A 16,859-nucleotide genomic window follows, 5' to 3' on the forward strand; every position below is an offset into this window, starting at 1 on the left:
AAATATAACCCAGATCTTCCAAATTTAGCATTAGAAAAATTCCCACATGATCAGGAGATAGCTGGACCACATGGTCCTGCCTGTTTCCTCCAGCTTTCCCTAGCCATTTAAGGTCTTTAAATTTAAACTGATTGGCATTGAGACAACCATACTGGATGAAGGGGGTGGGGAGTGAGATCCTCCTTTTGGCACTCTGGACTAAGCAGGGACAAATCCTTGCTTTCTGTAATACAACCAAAATACTTTATTAAAGATTGGGTGATAATGAACGGTAAATAAACCTAAAAAATATCTTGTATTTGGAATCTGAGTTGAAGTTTTACTTTGTCTCTAAAGCTCATGTGCTACCCTAGAGGGGGAAAAATAAATTAAAAACCAGAGATCTTATCTATGTCCTTTCTTGGCTACCCATTTGCTACTGTATGATGGATCATGGGAGTCATCTTTAATAGTCATTATTCAAGAGTACTCAGTAAAACCTTCCTGTCTGAAGACTAACTTCTTTCCTTGGTAATTATCAACAAGAAAGACCCAGTCCTTCCTACTATATCACAATGCAATAAGCTTAATATTCTCTCAAGAGATACACACGTATAGTAACAGTATAGGTGAGAAAGTTATATACTATGAGAGTACTATACTCTCTAGTTTCCTCTTTTATTCCTAATTACGGAGCTCTGTGTCTATTAAAATAATAACATAAAACTAAAGTTTGTTGATTGTGTTCAGATATCTCACCAAATTCCATATACATCATAGAGGGGGAAAAACCCTGTATGTAGACAAGTTCAAAATTTAAATCCTCAATACTTGGGCTCAAAGCACTCTGTGAAGGGAAGGAGGTTGTGGGAAAAAGATGATAGAGGAGGAAAAGAAGCTACTTACTCTTTTCAAATGTCTCCTACGTGCTAGTATAGTTTCAGCAACACTCACAAATATCTCATTTTGTCTTCGCAGTAACCCTATGAATACGGCTCATTTTATAAACGCGGAAACAAAACACAAAGGACTTAAGTGAGGAAGACTTCATTTTTAGCTTATAATTATTGTTGTAAATTAGATTGATCTCAGCTTAATATAGTCACTCAATAGACATTTACTGTGAATTTACTGTATGCAAGCACATGTCATACAATATATCAGAGAGGAAGCAAATTACTTCCATTCTAGTATTGGAGGGAAAAAACACTCCACTAGTGAGGAGGTCATTTATCACCACTGAAATAATATTTTCAGATGACAATAGTAGGGGCGAAAGCAACCATCCAGTGTTTTAAAAAGTGGATGTCTGGTGAGGAAACAGAGGTAATGAACATGTAATAGTATACTCCCTGAACATGTTGGTTCAGGTTAAAAATTCTCAAGCTCCTTTAAAACTTGAATTTACTCAGTTACATTGAGTCATTTATTCAGAGACAGCCTGAGGGCAGGTACATTAATTAGAACCAATTGTAGCAAGATCCAAATCTAACACAGATCTCCACTTTAAAAAGCATGGGAAGGAGGGAATGGGGAACAGCCTTCTGTTTCCAGAAAAGAATTGTTCCAGATAGTTCAAAACGGAAAGGCAGTTTTGAAGGGAAACTGCATAACAAGGCAAAAGAAAAAAAAAAAAATCAAACAGAAAGAGAATGGCTGCTCTAAGAAGTAATAAAAACTTCATCTGTCAATATATTGTTGCGGCTAACCGCATGGACTTAAACATCAAGAAGATCTGAATTTGGATACTGACTCCCTTGAAAAAAAGTTATTTGACATCTTTAAGCCTCAGGTTTCTCCTCTGTAAAACAGGGGGCAGGCAGTAGGGAATAACACTATTACTTACTTTTATATGATGATTGTAAAGGTTAAATAAGCAAATACAGATAAAATGTTGGGATCATTGTGAGCTCTCAGTGACTATTCAGTAATTTAAGGAGATTGTGTCCTTTAATTTAGTGAATAGTTGCTAATCCACTAGTGCCATATTACTTGAATGGAATGCCAGCAATCTTTAAAATATGTTCTACAGCAGTGGTTCTTAACTATTGTGTGCCTGCTCATAGATGGGTGGGACATTTTGAGAATTTGTAGGAAAGGTTTTTGGACATCACAGTCACCATGTAAGAGTGAGAACTGATACCTGGGATTAGTGGACATGGGCTGAGGATGCTATATATTCTAGAATTCTCAGGACAATCCTGCACATAAAGGATGCATGCTCATGCTTCCTGCAAGGTTTTCAAATGTCCCTCTAGATATCCATGTAGGTGAAAAACCTGTTCAAGATGATCTAAACCTAGACTTCAACTCCATTTTACTTAAAACATAATTTTTTTCATGGTTTTATGAATTTTCTAGAAATGCAGCTATTATGTAAATAGAGAAAAGAATGTATTTTGTTTTGTTGGAATTTTACCAAGAGTAGTTCACCATTTTGGTAGAATTGTGTAATTCATGACAGTGTCAGTTCTATGACATCCGTGTATCAGTCTGCTTTTGTAGACATGGTATTTGCATTAAAGCCACATATAGGTATAGGCATCTAACTTCTTTACTCTACCTTCTAAAAAAGTCATGCCTGAGCATTTCATATATTATTTTATTATAAATCATTTTATTTTTAATTATTCTATATATAATAGCTAAGGCATTATATTGTTTTTTATATAAATTGTTTATATACATGCAATATGTTATTTATGCATTTCATCCCAGGATTATAAAGAAGGCGTTACACAATATTTGCTGTAAAGAGGAGTATTGGGCCTGATGGATTGAGAACCATGTTCTAAAATTATATTTAATGTCATGAAAATAAATTAATAATATAAGGTCAAGTGGAAAAAATACATTTCAAAAAGCATTACCTATGGATCAATCTCAGTTTTATAAACAAACAAACAAAAACTTCAAGAACTATTACTCGTTCTCCCATAATATCTTATGGGAGCACAGTAACCCAACTGAAAAGGCCTCTTTTTATATGATTTATAGTTATATAGCATTTTGATCAAATAATTTGTGTTTTATTTTGAGAATTCTAGAAGTGTATTGTTTGAGTTCCCAGGAATCAGAAAGGAGATGAAATATGAATTCTAATCTTGGCTTTACTATTTAAACCAAGTCATTTTGCTTTTATAGGTCTATTTATCTGAAAAACTTGAGGCTTAAGATACATTATCAATAACACAAGATTTCAAGCTTTTTGGTTCTATGATTCTAAAGCAAAACTTTTAGGTTTGCTTCCCCAAGTACATTTCATAGAGCACTGATACAATAGGACATTTATAGGTGTTAAGTAAATAGAGTTCTGTGGTCAATACATCTGAGAAAACACTGGATTAAACAAAGTTAAATACGTTTCTTTAGGTAAGACTTTTCGATTTCCTTGTTAAGCTTAAGAGTATTATGAGTTTTCAAGAGAGGCACAGTGTATCACATTCCCTTTGTACATTTGACCACAGAATTTCCCCTCTCCCTATACTCAAAATCTCATGTAAGCAGTGTTCTGCATAGAAGGTGTTGGGAAACACTAATTTGAGATGATGTACATTTTAATAATGGTATTATACAAAAGCTTTTATTTTCAAAGGACTGAATCCCCATGGTTAATTTCCAAGCATTATAACAAGCAATGGGGAAAATAGTTTTGTGCAATAATTCTCTGAAATCACATATACTGGCGTCCTAACTTGTAAATTCAGGTTGACAGAAAGAAAGAACTGAAAAGGTTAACAAAAGAACACAAATTAAAGTATGTAATGAGCATGAGTCAATTTAGAACTAAAGAGTGAAACAAAGGCTCTCTTCACATCAAAAGATTGCTCTATTTCAAAAATTCTGTCCAAAGAAAAAGCAGATTTGGTTGGTCTAGTCAGTTAAAATTGTTAAATCTGAAAGATATTTACAGAACAACAACAACAGTATATATAGAGAAGTAATGTAATATTATATATGGAAAACAAATAGAATGAAATTGGATTATTTGAAATATTAGAAATATTGTATTTTCTTGATTATTTGTGTCATAAAAGTGATGCTGTTATGAGTTACATGATTAGGCCACCAATATAGATGAGTTAAATAAAAAAGTGGAGTAAAATTCTAGAAAGAACACAAATAACATTATTCCTCTTGCAGAAAAGAGCATAATTTTTTTAAACTAATGATTATTTTAAAGGTCAGCTGGTAAAAGTTCACCGGGTTTGTTTTGTGTAGGTGTATCGGCAGCAGTTGCTATTAGTTAAAAAACAGAAAGCAAGTTTTGATATTTATAGAGTTATTTTACATTATAAAAGTCTCACATTTCAAAATGTAAATTATTTAATGAATGGATTATCTATTTTATTTGCCCTGCCATACAGTGTGCTTCTGGACCAGTTTCCTATACAAGACGGTTTATGAAAACTAATAACATAACAAATAAAACTTAATCATAAAGGCAAGTCTACTATAAAAAAAATTGTCAAATATAGATTCTAAAACCAAATTAACGCTTAACAACATAAAAAGTCCTTAAAGGCAAAAGCAACACTGAAATCTATATTTTGCCAAACATTTATTAAGTCTCTACATGCACATGTCATTGAGCTAGATTTCTGGGAAAGAACCCTGCTATCACTCTAATCCAGGGTCCAAATTCAGTATCATTTATTGTGAATCAACCAGATATTATGTGTCTTCCGAGGGGAGGCAACATGACATACAGAATGTCCCTATAATGCATTCTAGCCGCGTCTTTAATTTGAATCCTTTAAAGCTTTGGATTTAACATCTGGTTTATAAAAAACACGAACAAACCAAATTAACACACGGAAGCAATTAGCCAAACCAGAAAGTGTGACATTCTCCAGAACCATTTTCCTGATTTCTTCAACAAGTCAGAGTCATAAAAAAGGTATAGTGCTACATGAAGAGAGACTTAGTTATATTAACTGGATGTAGTGTGTGATTCTGGATTAGACAAACCAGCTTTAAAGGACATTTTTGTGTCACTAATGATTTTTAAAATTATATTCTGCATTAGATAAAACAAACACTAAAATAGATAGGTGGCCATCATCAGCTGATAAAAGCAGGTTACAAAAGAGAATATACTGTATAAGTTAATTAAGTTAAAAACAAAACAAAACAGAACCAGAAAGATTATCCCACTAGGTATTAAATATAGTGGATACATGGTGTTTTTATTTTTCCTTGCCTGTATTTTCTATAATGCAAATTCATTAATAAAGGGATATTAAGAAACGGAACAACAATAAAATATGTTTTTCAAGGAAATGAGTTTCCCTGTGACTTTCCATGCTGTATATTAGGAAAAGTATATGACAAAAGCCAAGTTTTGCTGGGTCTTGATTCTACAAGTGAATGCTGAATCTCCAGTCTCCTGCAAAATGTTTCCACCCAAACCAATTCTTACCCTATTTCCCCATCAGTTACATATTGCTGGGAATCTTTTACAAGTTAAGAGTGAACTATTATCCTTGTCTCCTACAGACACAAAGAGAAAAAGACTTTAGTGCCTCTCTGTATTCTAGCTCTGTTGGGCCTCTTACTTACTAGTGCCCCATTGAAGAAAGAGTGGCCAACCCGATGGGCTAGAGCTTGACATTTACTCGAACATAGTTTTCTGATGGGTAGGGTCGCTGGGTCTAACGTGCAGGACCGTTCTAGCTCCAATATGTTAGCTGGACACGAGGGCAGAGCCTCAGGACCTCCTCCCCCTATGAGGGCATGGCCTGCCATCCTCTCTCTGTTCTACCTATAGCTGCCTGTCCACCATTCTCTCTTGCTGTTCCAGCTCTTCACATGCAACAGGGTAAATCAGCCAACCAGCCATTTTCATTTCTGTGGGAATGAATCCATCACTTTAGCCTCAGCCCAGTAGTGTAGGTAGTTCAACAGTTTCTTCAGCACAGCATGGCAGCATGGGACATATTTTTAGAGGCCATATACAAAATGTCCTTCCTTTGTCTACAGGGAAAAATCCAAGAAAGATTACTTGGTTTCTGAAATAAATATAAAAATGCTTCAAATAGAAAATTTAGTGTATGTGAAATATCAATTACTCACACTATTTTAAGAAAATTTTGGCACTATGTATGCTTTCAGAATAACATGCCAGGTAGTAAAATCTTGATAAAATGTACAATGTCTTTCCACATCTTTGTTGCTTTATGCTCTCCTTCTCCATCTCTAAAAGTATATTATAAAAATAAAAACAAAAATAAATCCAAAGGTTGAACACATATATTTTTTTGCAAATTTGAAATTTTATGGAAAATACTCATTGGAAAAATCATCCCTATAGAAACAAACTACAGCTTTATTAACAGATTCACATATTGGTGTGAGGCCTGGGTTAGTGTCATATAATCGTTCTAAGATTTCAATCTCTATTTCATCCTTGCTACACAGAATTGCAGGCTGTGCTGAAAAACAAGAACAAGAAAATCAGAAAGGAATATCCTCCCCCAATGCTTTTAACATGAGAACATGGCGACATTTGGGATTTGGGGTAAAGCAGTTAAGTGGGTCAATCCATGCATTAGCATATAATCTTTTTCTATCCACCCAAAGGGTTGGTCAGGTAAAAATATTAATTTCATTGATTAGACAATTATAAATCCTGTACTATAAATGAAGGAAGAACAAATAAAGTATGTGGATAGGTTGGTTCTGGAGAACTGATTTGGTTGTGCTATGAGAAAACAAGATATTGCAGCTGATAATGAAAAAATTCATTAAAGGAGACTTAGAAGAGATATACTTCTTTTGACTATTTCTTTGTCTTATTGTAATTACATAATTACAACGCCTTTAGTAATACATAGCATTTTTTGTTATGTATTCTCATAGTATTTTCACTTGATTATCTTCACTTTCAAGTAGTTTAGGGTATGAAATATCCTGTTTTTACTCTGTTTTTGCTAGATCAGGAAGCTGAGAAATAAAAATCCTGGCAAATTGCCAAAGGTAGCAAAATTATTTAATGACAGAATTGGAAATAGAACATAACATTTCTGCCTCCAAATCTGGTGCAAACAGATCTGTATATTTCTACGAATTTTCAGGCTATGGTCACCCAGAGATTATTTGAAAAGTGATTTCTTAAATTAAAGACATGATTTAAATATTTTTTACTTTTGGTTATATCTTTTTATTATGTCATTATGTTTTGTTTTTATGATTTTTTTTTTTTTTACTTCTGATAAAATCTTGCAGAAGAAAGCACAGCTGCTCTTTGAAGGTAGCTTTGAAAATTTCACAGTGTTAATATAAATCAGCACAAGCCTATATACTATATTTATTAATTTAGTCAAGAAACATCAAGTGTCTACTATTATCAGGCTTAACATTTAGTATTTTGTTTGTTTTCAAGCCAACCCTGAAAGTACATAGTATACTTATGTTTCAGATAAAGTTAAGCAATTTGCCGCCTGGGGTCATGTAGTAAGTGACAGAGCCAGAATTTGTATCCAGATCTGTCTTACTCCAAAAACCATAGGATTTCTTCTACACCATGTTTACATGTCAGTCTCTTCTCTCAAAGTTCTGTGGCTGATCAGAAGGGGAGGAAGATGTATCTGAAGGGGTCGGGAGGGAAAGAGTAAAGCTTTGTGAAAGGAGGAGCATTGGAGCTAGTGTTTGAAAATGTGCTTGTTTTGATTATATGAAAATAGAAGGTTGAGAAGTGGAAATAAAAAACAACATGAACAAAATGGTATGGAGAAGGAAAGTCAAAGTGTATGTAGGGAACAAGTTTGGATGGAACCTAGGGTGAGTGAAGAAATGTGCTAAGTTTAGAAGGATTTTCAGGTTATAAAGATTCTTGAACAAAGGCAGTAGGAGCTTTTACTACCATTGGCCTAGGAATACATGTGTGAATATAACACACACAGTCCTAAAATTTTAATGGTATCTGGGTTAGGAGAATGACCCTCTTCTTAAGAGGAGCCGTTGTTGTTGTTGTTGTTGTTGTTGTTAATTTATAAAGAGTAGGGGAAGCCTTCTACTTGACAACTCAGAATTTAAATGTCGATGGTGTTTGGGATACCAAAAACAAACATTACTGACCATGAAAGTTTTATCGAAAGTGTCTTGCTTTAATTTAAATGTAATCGTACATTTGCTTTGCTAGGGCAAAGCTTTTAGTTAAAAAAACAATTGCTGGACTCTATTTCTTTGCACTCATCAGCCATCCGATGTTGAAGTACTGGATTGTATCTATGCTGCAGCTATACTGAGGCTGCCCAGTAGTTTATTTGTAGCGACAATGTATTTAGATGAAACACTGTTTCCCAGCTTCCCTTTCAGCTAGTTGTGCCCTGTCATTAAGTTTTGGCCAATGAAATCTAAGCAAATATTTTTCCCCCCTCTTTGATTCCCTGTCCCCCAACTTCCACCCCTGACCTATGGATGTTGCCATTTCCCTTTATTTTAAGAACTAGATCTCTGAAGGTGGGGCATCTCCTCCCACACGCAGGGTGCACCCAGGGCCTGGTGCATGGGAGGGGCGGGGCGGGGTACACCAGGGACCCATCCAGGATATGGCCTGTGGCTCCACCTGGGATGCAATCCCAAGACTTTCTGCATGTAACCACAACACAATGGAGCTTCCCCGCTAAGCAAATATTTTTTTGTATGGGCCTTCCAGGAAAATCCTTAGTGGTAGAGATAATTTTGTCCTGCCAGGAAAATGGATGGGATAGCTGGAATATATAATATCTGTGTTAACCTCTTTTGTGCCTTTGAACAGAATAGAAAGGGCACTCATCTTTGCAAATGAATTAGAAAATTTCCTCCTCTGGGTAGATGTAATACATCACAGTATGCAGATCCCACTCACTTTTCGATCTAGTACCTTTGCAGTAAACAACCTGCACAACCACATGAAGTTGCCCTGACAGCCATATTGGACTATGAGGCAGGAAAGGAAGCTACGTTCTAAAGATAGCAAAGCCAAAGAGAGGAGACAGGTCTCAGCTGACCATGAATATGCCATATCAGCCCTGAATCAACTACTTCCAGACTTCTTTTGTATGACGGAAAAAAAAATTATTTCGTTTGTTACTGTTATTTCTGATTTCTTTCACCAGCAGCTGATTGCTAGTAAATTAAGCCCACACAGCATGTTTTGAGAAGTGTTACTATTAATTAATTAGTTAACTAATTAAACCAATGTTTCTGGAGCATTATGTATCAGACACTCTGACATGCTATAGAGAAGGACAGAGCTTACAATCTAGGCGGGGAAAGACAGATGTATACATAGATAATTACAGTATACTGTGATATAGTTGTTCGGTTTTGATATTACACAGATACGTGGTGAAGAGCTGAGAGAGGGCTATGCTTTGATACACTGCACTCACTCAGAGGGGGAAATTTTTCTAGTTCATCTCCTCCTTTTTACATATTACAATTCAACCAATAGTAATGCCTCATTGTTGTTTAGTTCAGTAATTTCCGAACTTATTTTAGCAGCAGTTAGCCTTCTTTTAAAGAACTCTCATGTGGAACACAATGTAGTAGTCCAGATGCTTTGGTTGTAGTGGTCTAACTCAAATTAGTTTAGAAGTAGAAGATAATTTACTAGTAAATTTATTTACACTTATTATAATAGAGGCAGGCATGGCATGCTAAAGAAATACACAATCGGGTTAAGAGAGAAGGCTTCACAACGGAAGTGATGCTTGAGCTAAATCTTGGATGATTTCAAGAGGAGAACAAAATGGGAAAAAAATATACTATGCTGAGAAAAGAGCATGTGTAAATATATCTAAGAGAGTATGTTCTGTTTCAGAAATGAGAAGTTTATTAAAAGTAGGGGTGAAAGAAAAAGGCTGATGGTTAAGTGGCCACAGGTGGTGGTAAGAGAGGCAGATCATTAAGGGACATATATGCCTGTGAAATTAGATTTTAGTTTATAAATTATGGGAAGTCATTGAAAGATTTTAAAGAGCAGAGTAATATGAACAGAATATGTTTTGGGAAGATGTTGGGATTATACTTAGCAGAGATACATTAATGGACAAAAATGCAAAAGCTCAGGGCAGAGGTGACACATGACTTAAGACAGTAGTACATTGGGATGGAAGGAATTTATTAACGAAAATATTTAGTAGGTCAAAATGGTAGATTGCAGTGAGGATGGAAGAGAAAAGTTAAGAATGATTCCTAGGATTCTACATTGGGTGACCCTTCAGATGATTCCATAATCATTATTAGCATGGTGGTACCATTTTTTAATGGGAGAGGGTCACACAAGATCAAGGGATAGATAATAGAGAAAAGACAATCAGCTCAGTTTTAGATATACTGATCTCGAAATATGTGCAGATTTCCCAGGTGGAAATATCTGGGAGGAAATTGACAATATAGATCTGATTGTGTGGCAAGAACTCTGAACTGGAGGTATAGATTTGAGAGTTATAAGTATAAAAATGGTACAAGCATACAATGGAGATTTTGAGAGTTCACTTCCAGACTACTGCAATAGAGTATTGCAATAAAGCAAGTTGTAATCATTTGCTGGTGGAGGGTCTTTCCTTCAGTTTGTAAAAATACAACATCTGTGAAGCATAATGAAGTGGAGCGCAATAAAATGAGGTATGCCTGTAGTTAAAACTTGTAAATCTTACCATCTAAGACTCAAAGAGTGTGTTTGAGATCAATATGAAAAATGTGAGAGGCTCAAAAGGGAAAAGAGTTCTATTATGGCCTCCATGCCACCAGGTATCTTCGCACTAAGCAGTTAGTGTCTGAAATTGCCATTGTTTTGATTTATTCCTTTGGGTTAAGGTTGTATGTCTAAGTAATTGCCACTTTAAAATGTCACTGAGAGAAATGAACCCGACGACAGGGTAGTTTAATGAAGAGAGCAACTGAGCTAGGTATCCAGAGATCAGTTTCTAACATTGACTTTGCCACTGATTGCCTGGGTGACATTCTGCAAGTCATTTTGCCTTAGGTTCCTCATGAGGAAAATGAGGAAGTCAAACTAGGTGACCTTCAACATTTTGTAGACAGTCTTACAGTAGTTTAGTTCGGTGATTCTCAAATTTATTTAGCGGCCGTTAGCTTTCTTTGAAAGAATTTTCCTGCAGAAACACAATGTTTTGGTTGTAGAGGTCTAAATCAAGTTAGTTTAGATATAGAAAAGAATTTACTAGTTAATTTAACTACGCTGTGTGAAAAAGGTGGAACTCAGCCACATGGATGACTATAGAACCTGAAACTGGTGCACCACCAGGACTTGCTCTCTATACGTCTCACCTTTGTGTGATGACTTCAGTCTGCACAGGGTGGTATGTGGCCACTTGCCTATCTCAAGACTTCTTTTTCTTCCTCCTTGTCAGACTACTATGGTGGAGTAACCCTTTTTCCCTGAAAACAATGTAGGGAGGATGTCTGCTTGTTATGGCTTGAGTCATATTGCCCACCGCATAGCCAAAAAGTTGGGGGACTCTCTTGAGCTGCAGTTGGCACTAGAATCACCTGTTTTTAGGACAGGCAGAGATCGTTACCCCCAAAGAAAAAGGATAAAGGAAAAGGAAAGCTGCTAGATAGACAAATAGATGATCAATATGTAAAACAGATAAAACAGATGCGTTCAAATTGGGATCACACCTATATGGTTCCGAGGTGACTTCTGAAGCATATATTTGAAGACCTCATGAGGATCCTTAAAGTATAGTGTTAAAGTAATTGATTTTGATTGGATAGCATACCAGGTACCTGCAAGTCCTTGACAAATTGAAGCACTAGACATCTATTGATAGTGGCAGTATTTACCTAGTAGAAAATTTCTGGAATACAGGGAAGTACTAGAAGGAGTGGTACTGATGCTGATGGAAGTGGAGTGGAGATTCTTAATATTCAGGGATCAAGGAACTTAAGAAGAGAGTGTAGAAAAAGTAGGCAGGAGGGAACCAAGATGAACTTTGCCTACTTAGCCATTTTATCTAGGACTAATATATTATATGGCATGCTACTGATATTGTTAGAAAATGTTCATCTTTGGCTTAGATAGTGGGACAAAGGGGAGGTTGATGGGAAAGAGTTGATGGACCTGTAGAGGGACAGAGGCAATGAATGAAGTCACCTTTCTTGGCTAAATATATCCATGGTATATGGTACCTCAAAAAAATATTAGGAATGTAGGGAGAGGAAGAGGTATGAGTAAAAGATGAAAAGATGGAGAGTAGTATAGTTCAGTAAAAGTTAGAATATGTCACTGGGATATAGTTTGGATCCCTGTCAGGAGGACTAGAATATAAACGGTCAAGATTATTTTGACTAATACTTGTTTAAAACTTGCACTAATGACTATCAGGTAAATTATAGTGAATTATTTTACTAATTATACCTTACTGAATAATTTAAATGTGACACTTCTTGAAAGTTATGTAGCTATTAATATAAAAGTGTATTGAAATCAGTAAAAGTAAGTATAATTCTTCATCAAATAGTAATAATGCTCTTAAATAAAAATTTTTAAATCTTTGCCTTTTGAGCAAAGTGCTCAACAAAATTTCAGAAAACAGACAAGGAACATAGTTATAAGGGATTTTATAGATAGCTACCTGGGCTACCAATAGAAAAACATGAAGAGATCAGATTTACTCAGATCAAATGTTAATTGCTAATTTGGAAAAGACACAGGTGGTTGCTAGAACACCAAGTACTTTTTTTTTTTTTTATTGAGAAGGAATGAATAATTCTGTAATAATATAAATAAATATGTGTCATTTCAGAACAAATTGTACCTACACAGTGCTATTAAACCAATTTGGTCAAAAATGCCTTACTTAAGCCAGAAGTTTTCACTAGGATAAATCATTTTAAAGAGATATATTCTTATTGTGTTCTTATTTTTAAATTTTATTTTTTCATTAGTATACATTCAGTATTATTTTATATTAGTTTCAGGTATACAGCTTAATGGTTAGACATTTATAAGTTACAAAGTGACCCTCTTGATTAGCCTAGTACCCACCTGGCACTATACATACTTATTACAATATTATTTATCTTTTCTATGCTGTACTTCACATCCACGTGACTATTTTCTAACTACCAAATTAATCCCTTCACCTATTTCACCCAGCCCTCCAACCCCACCTCTGGCAATCATCAGTTTACTTTCTGTATCTGAATCTGTTTTCATTTTGTTTATTTTGTTTAGGTTCCACATATAACTGAAATTATATGGTATTTGTCTTTTCCTGTCTGACTTATTTCACTTAGCATAATACCCTCTGGATCCACTTGTTATTGCAAATTTGTAAGATTTTATTTTTTATGGCTAATAGTCTATTGTATATGTGTACCACTTTTTTATCCAATTTCCTATTGATAGGCACTTAGTTTGCTTCCATATCTTGACTATTGTAAATAGTGCTATAATGAACCTAGGGGTGCATACATTTTTTCAAATTACTGTTTTGGTTTTCTTTAGATAAATAACCAGAAGTAGAATTGCTGGGTCATAAGGTAGTTCTATTTTTAATTTTTTGAGGAACTCCAAACTTTTCCATAGTGGCTATACCAATTTGTAATCTGACCAATAGTTCACAAGGGTTCCATTTTCTCCACATACTTCCAATACTTGTTGTTTTTTGATTTATTGATGATAGCCTTTCTGACAAGTGGTAGGTGATACCTAAATGTAATTTTAATTTGCATTTCTCTGGTGATTAGTGACATTGAGCATCTTTCATATGTCTATTGGCCATCTGTACATCCTCTTTGGAAAAACTTGCTAGGTCCTTTTTAAATTTAGATTGTTTTTTCAGTGCTGAGTTGTAGGAGTTCTTTAAAATTTTTAAATATTAACCCTTTATCAGATGTATCATTAGCAAATATCTTCTCTCACTCAGGTTGTCATTTGTTTTATTGATGGTTTCTTTTGCTGTGCAAAAACTTTTTAGTTTGATGTAGTATTGTTATTTTTAATTTTAATTAAAAATTACATCTGACAAACATGAAAAATTCCTATGAAATATCAAAAGCAGTTTATTCGGTTGCAAACACTGATCTTAAAACTGCTACTCTACGAAAAGTGCTACTCTTGTGTTGTTTGAATGTCTTTTGAATTGCATCTGAGAGGTTTTTTTAATCAGTGAAGATTTAATTTCACAGTATTTGTACAGTGCTAATTGAAAATTATTTCTCTAATCTCAATCTTACCGTAAATGAGTAAATTAACAATGTTTTTTGGGTGCTATAATTATAATATGTAAAAGTATTGCTTTCCTTTTGTTTTTAGTGAGGGTCAATCCATGTGCTATATGTGGCATAGAGAGCATCCCAGAGAGTAGAGATTTAAATTTAACTTGTACTCAATTGACCTTTTTATAATAAAGTCCAGTATTCTTAACTCTTAATGTCACAATCACAATTATTCAGTGGATTGTGACACTTAGTATTTAAAATTTAAAGGCCAACAATGAACATTTCCTACATAAACCTGAACTCCAGGACCACCAAATCCCATCATTTATTAGTGCTTCTCTAACATCCACAAAGACACTCCCCTCTTTCTTCACTCCAGTCACTACTGCTATTCAGCCTGTGAAAGTGTCAGGTATCATATGGCTCAAGTAAAATGCCAGTGCCTTCGGTCTTATCCTCCTGGGCATTGTTGTCACCTTTTATACTTTCATTTCTGGTTTGTCCTGTGAGAATTTCCTGTTTATGTGTCTGCTTCCCTTTCATCGGCTGTAAGCTGCTTAATAATAGAGACTACATATGCTTATCTTTGGATCTCTGATGCTAAATACAATGTCTGGAACATTGTACATCCTCCACAGATGTTTATTATACATGAATAAATAGGAATCTATACAGCTATGGAATTTGAAGAAGCTAAATCTGTGAGGACATCTCATTATTTATGTTTTTTGGTGTTTGTTTTCCTCTTTCCATCATCATTTGCTAATATTTCTCCTTGGAGAAGAGTGTGGGCCAAGGAGAAATGCTGTGGCAAGATGCCATTGAGCAGGTTGACTATTCTGGGCCCCTGAAGTAGCTTCTTTGGCTTTGTTGCTTACAATGCCAAAGATAATATTATATTTCAGCCTAGACTCAAGATAGTTGGGAATGAGTGAGACTTCTTCCAGGATTAAGGACATTTTGATGCCTATTACAGAAGCTGTATGGGTAGTATTGCTAGGGAGACAAATGGAACTTAACCTAAGTGGAAAACAAAGTAGTCTGAGGTCTTTTATGTCCTAAGAGACGTCTTCATTCACTCACACACACTTCCTGGTAACAAAGATGAAAGTGGTGCAATTGTTCTTCTGCAACTGTGGACTTTTTAAATAGCTGATCAGGTCTAGCTAAATGATTTGCATTTTTACCGCAACTTTTTCTCCCCAGGAAAGGAAGACCTTCTGCATTCAACAATAGGGCCTAAGATTATTGCAACCAATACAACATGATTAGTGTGCTAAACAACACCCCTATGGGAAAAAATTACTGAACACTGCTAATATACCCGTGGCTAATACTAGTAAGTACACAAGACGGGAGCATGCACTGAGAAAGAGATTGTGTGAAATGCAACAGAAGTATTCTGCTTCTAGAGCTGGTATAATTTATTTTTGGGCTGCTGGTGATAAAAGCTAAAGCTGACCCACGAAAACAAAATTAAACCCCAGAAAACTTAAAATGTCAAAGCTACAGTCACTAAGTAAACATTAATATTTCTAGTTTACATTCTGATGTTTTCATTCGTTAGCCAAATGTAATTTTATCGCGAGAAGGGATAATTAAAAAATAAATAGGACGAGATTATCGAGGAGCGTCACAGGTTCTTTTATTTACCTCTTGCGAAATAACCTACAGATGTTATAGGTTAAAAAAAAAAAAACAGTGACGATGTCAGGAAACATTTCCTTAGGTCATTTCACCTCACCTGGCGTCTCCTTAGCCACCTAGATCAGCGCTCGGCTTCGCTGTCAGGCCGCCTTTGGCGAACGTGCAGTAAAAAGCGCCGAGTCCACGCACCAACACGGGGAGAGGTGGGTTCGCCAGTCTCCTTCCTGCCATGGATTTGTGGATGTGGGTTTTTAATACCCTACCAGCCTTCCCAGCTCTGCTCGACACTAAAGACGAGAAAAGAGAATAAGAAAACAGTACTAGCAGGAGAGAAAATAGGAGACTCCCTGGCCGCTTCACGCGCACGCGCACCAGGACCAACGCACCGCCCAGGGGGCGGGGCCAAGGCGCAGCGCTGGAGCTCCGCCTTCTTTCCCTCACCCCACCCCTCGGCGCAGGGGAGTGACTGACTCCAGCCAGCCCCTCCACGTCAATCAACCCTTCTTCTCGCACTCTCTGCACCTTGTTATTAATCTCAATACCGATATCGCGCGGGTGCCTCTCCCCCGGCCCTCGGGGGTGTGAACGTGTGTGAGGGATTGCGAAGGCACCGAAAGCTGGCGTTTCTGTGTAGCAGCCTCGGCCCCGGCAGTAGCAGGCGAAGCAGCAACCCCCGCAGCGGCGGCAGACCCAGCGCCAGGAGGCCAAGGCCAAGGCCAGGCTCTGCGCGGCTCTCGGAGCAGTAGCCGCAGCTCCGGAGGCTGCGGAGGCGCAGCTTCCTCCGGCGAGGCCCTTCCTGTCGGTGGCCGCGGCCGCGGGGCCTCTCCCGCCAGGGTCACCGTCCCCAAAGCCCGGCAGCGCGGCCCTCGTCCCCTTCCTTCCCCGCCCCCTGTCGGTCTCCTTCTCTCTCCCTTCGGCTGCCCTCCTCACCGCCGCCTCTGCGGTTCCTCAGGCGGCCCGGCCCGGCCCACCCGCCCCGCGTCCCCTCCGGCCGGTGCCTCTCCCCCCGGCGGGCTGCCTGCATGTCTTTGCTGCCCTCAGCCCCGCCGCCA

At 36.9% G+C, this 16,859-nt stretch overlaps 1 protein-coding gene across 1 annotated transcript; it reads right to left on the reverse strand.

The window, feature by feature from the left end:
* Positions 1-5,317: 5,317 nt before the first annotated feature.
* Positions 5,318-16,831, reverse strand: LOC118607696. Its single transcript, XM_036226392.1, has 4 exons — positions 16,647-16,831; positions 15,905-16,603; positions 6,055-6,177; positions 5,318-5,955 (listed from the first exon to the last, which is right to left on the reverse strand). Exons 1-2 carry the CDS (start codon positions 16,829-16,831, stop codon positions 15,916-15,918), a joined length of 873 nt encoding a protein of 290 aa, XP_036082285.1. The 3' UTR covers positions 5,318-5,955; positions 6,055-6,177; positions 15,905-15,915.
* Between the last annotated feature and the right edge of the window lie 28 nt (positions 16,832-16,859).

The sequence above is a fragment of the Rousettus aegyptiacus genome, unplaced genomic scaffold (genome assembly GCF_014176215.1).
Source record: "Rousettus aegyptiacus isolate mRouAeg1 unplaced genomic scaffold, mRouAeg1.p scaffold_m13_p_10, whole genome shotgun sequence".
Taxonomy (NCBI): Eukaryota; Metazoa; Chordata; class Mammalia; order Chiroptera; family Pteropodidae; genus Rousettus; species Rousettus aegyptiacus.

Excerpts from the sequence above, each read along its gene's own strand:
- LOC118607696 (XM_036226392.1), bottom strand. The coding sequence starts at position 16,831 with ATGCAGGCAGCCCGCCGGGGGGAGAGGCACCGGCCGGAGGGGACGCGG. Across the intron at positions 16,604-16,646 it reads GCTGCCGGGCTTTGGGGACG|GAAGGGCCTCGCCGGAGGAA; the intron begins GTGACCCTGGCG and ends GGCCACCGACAG.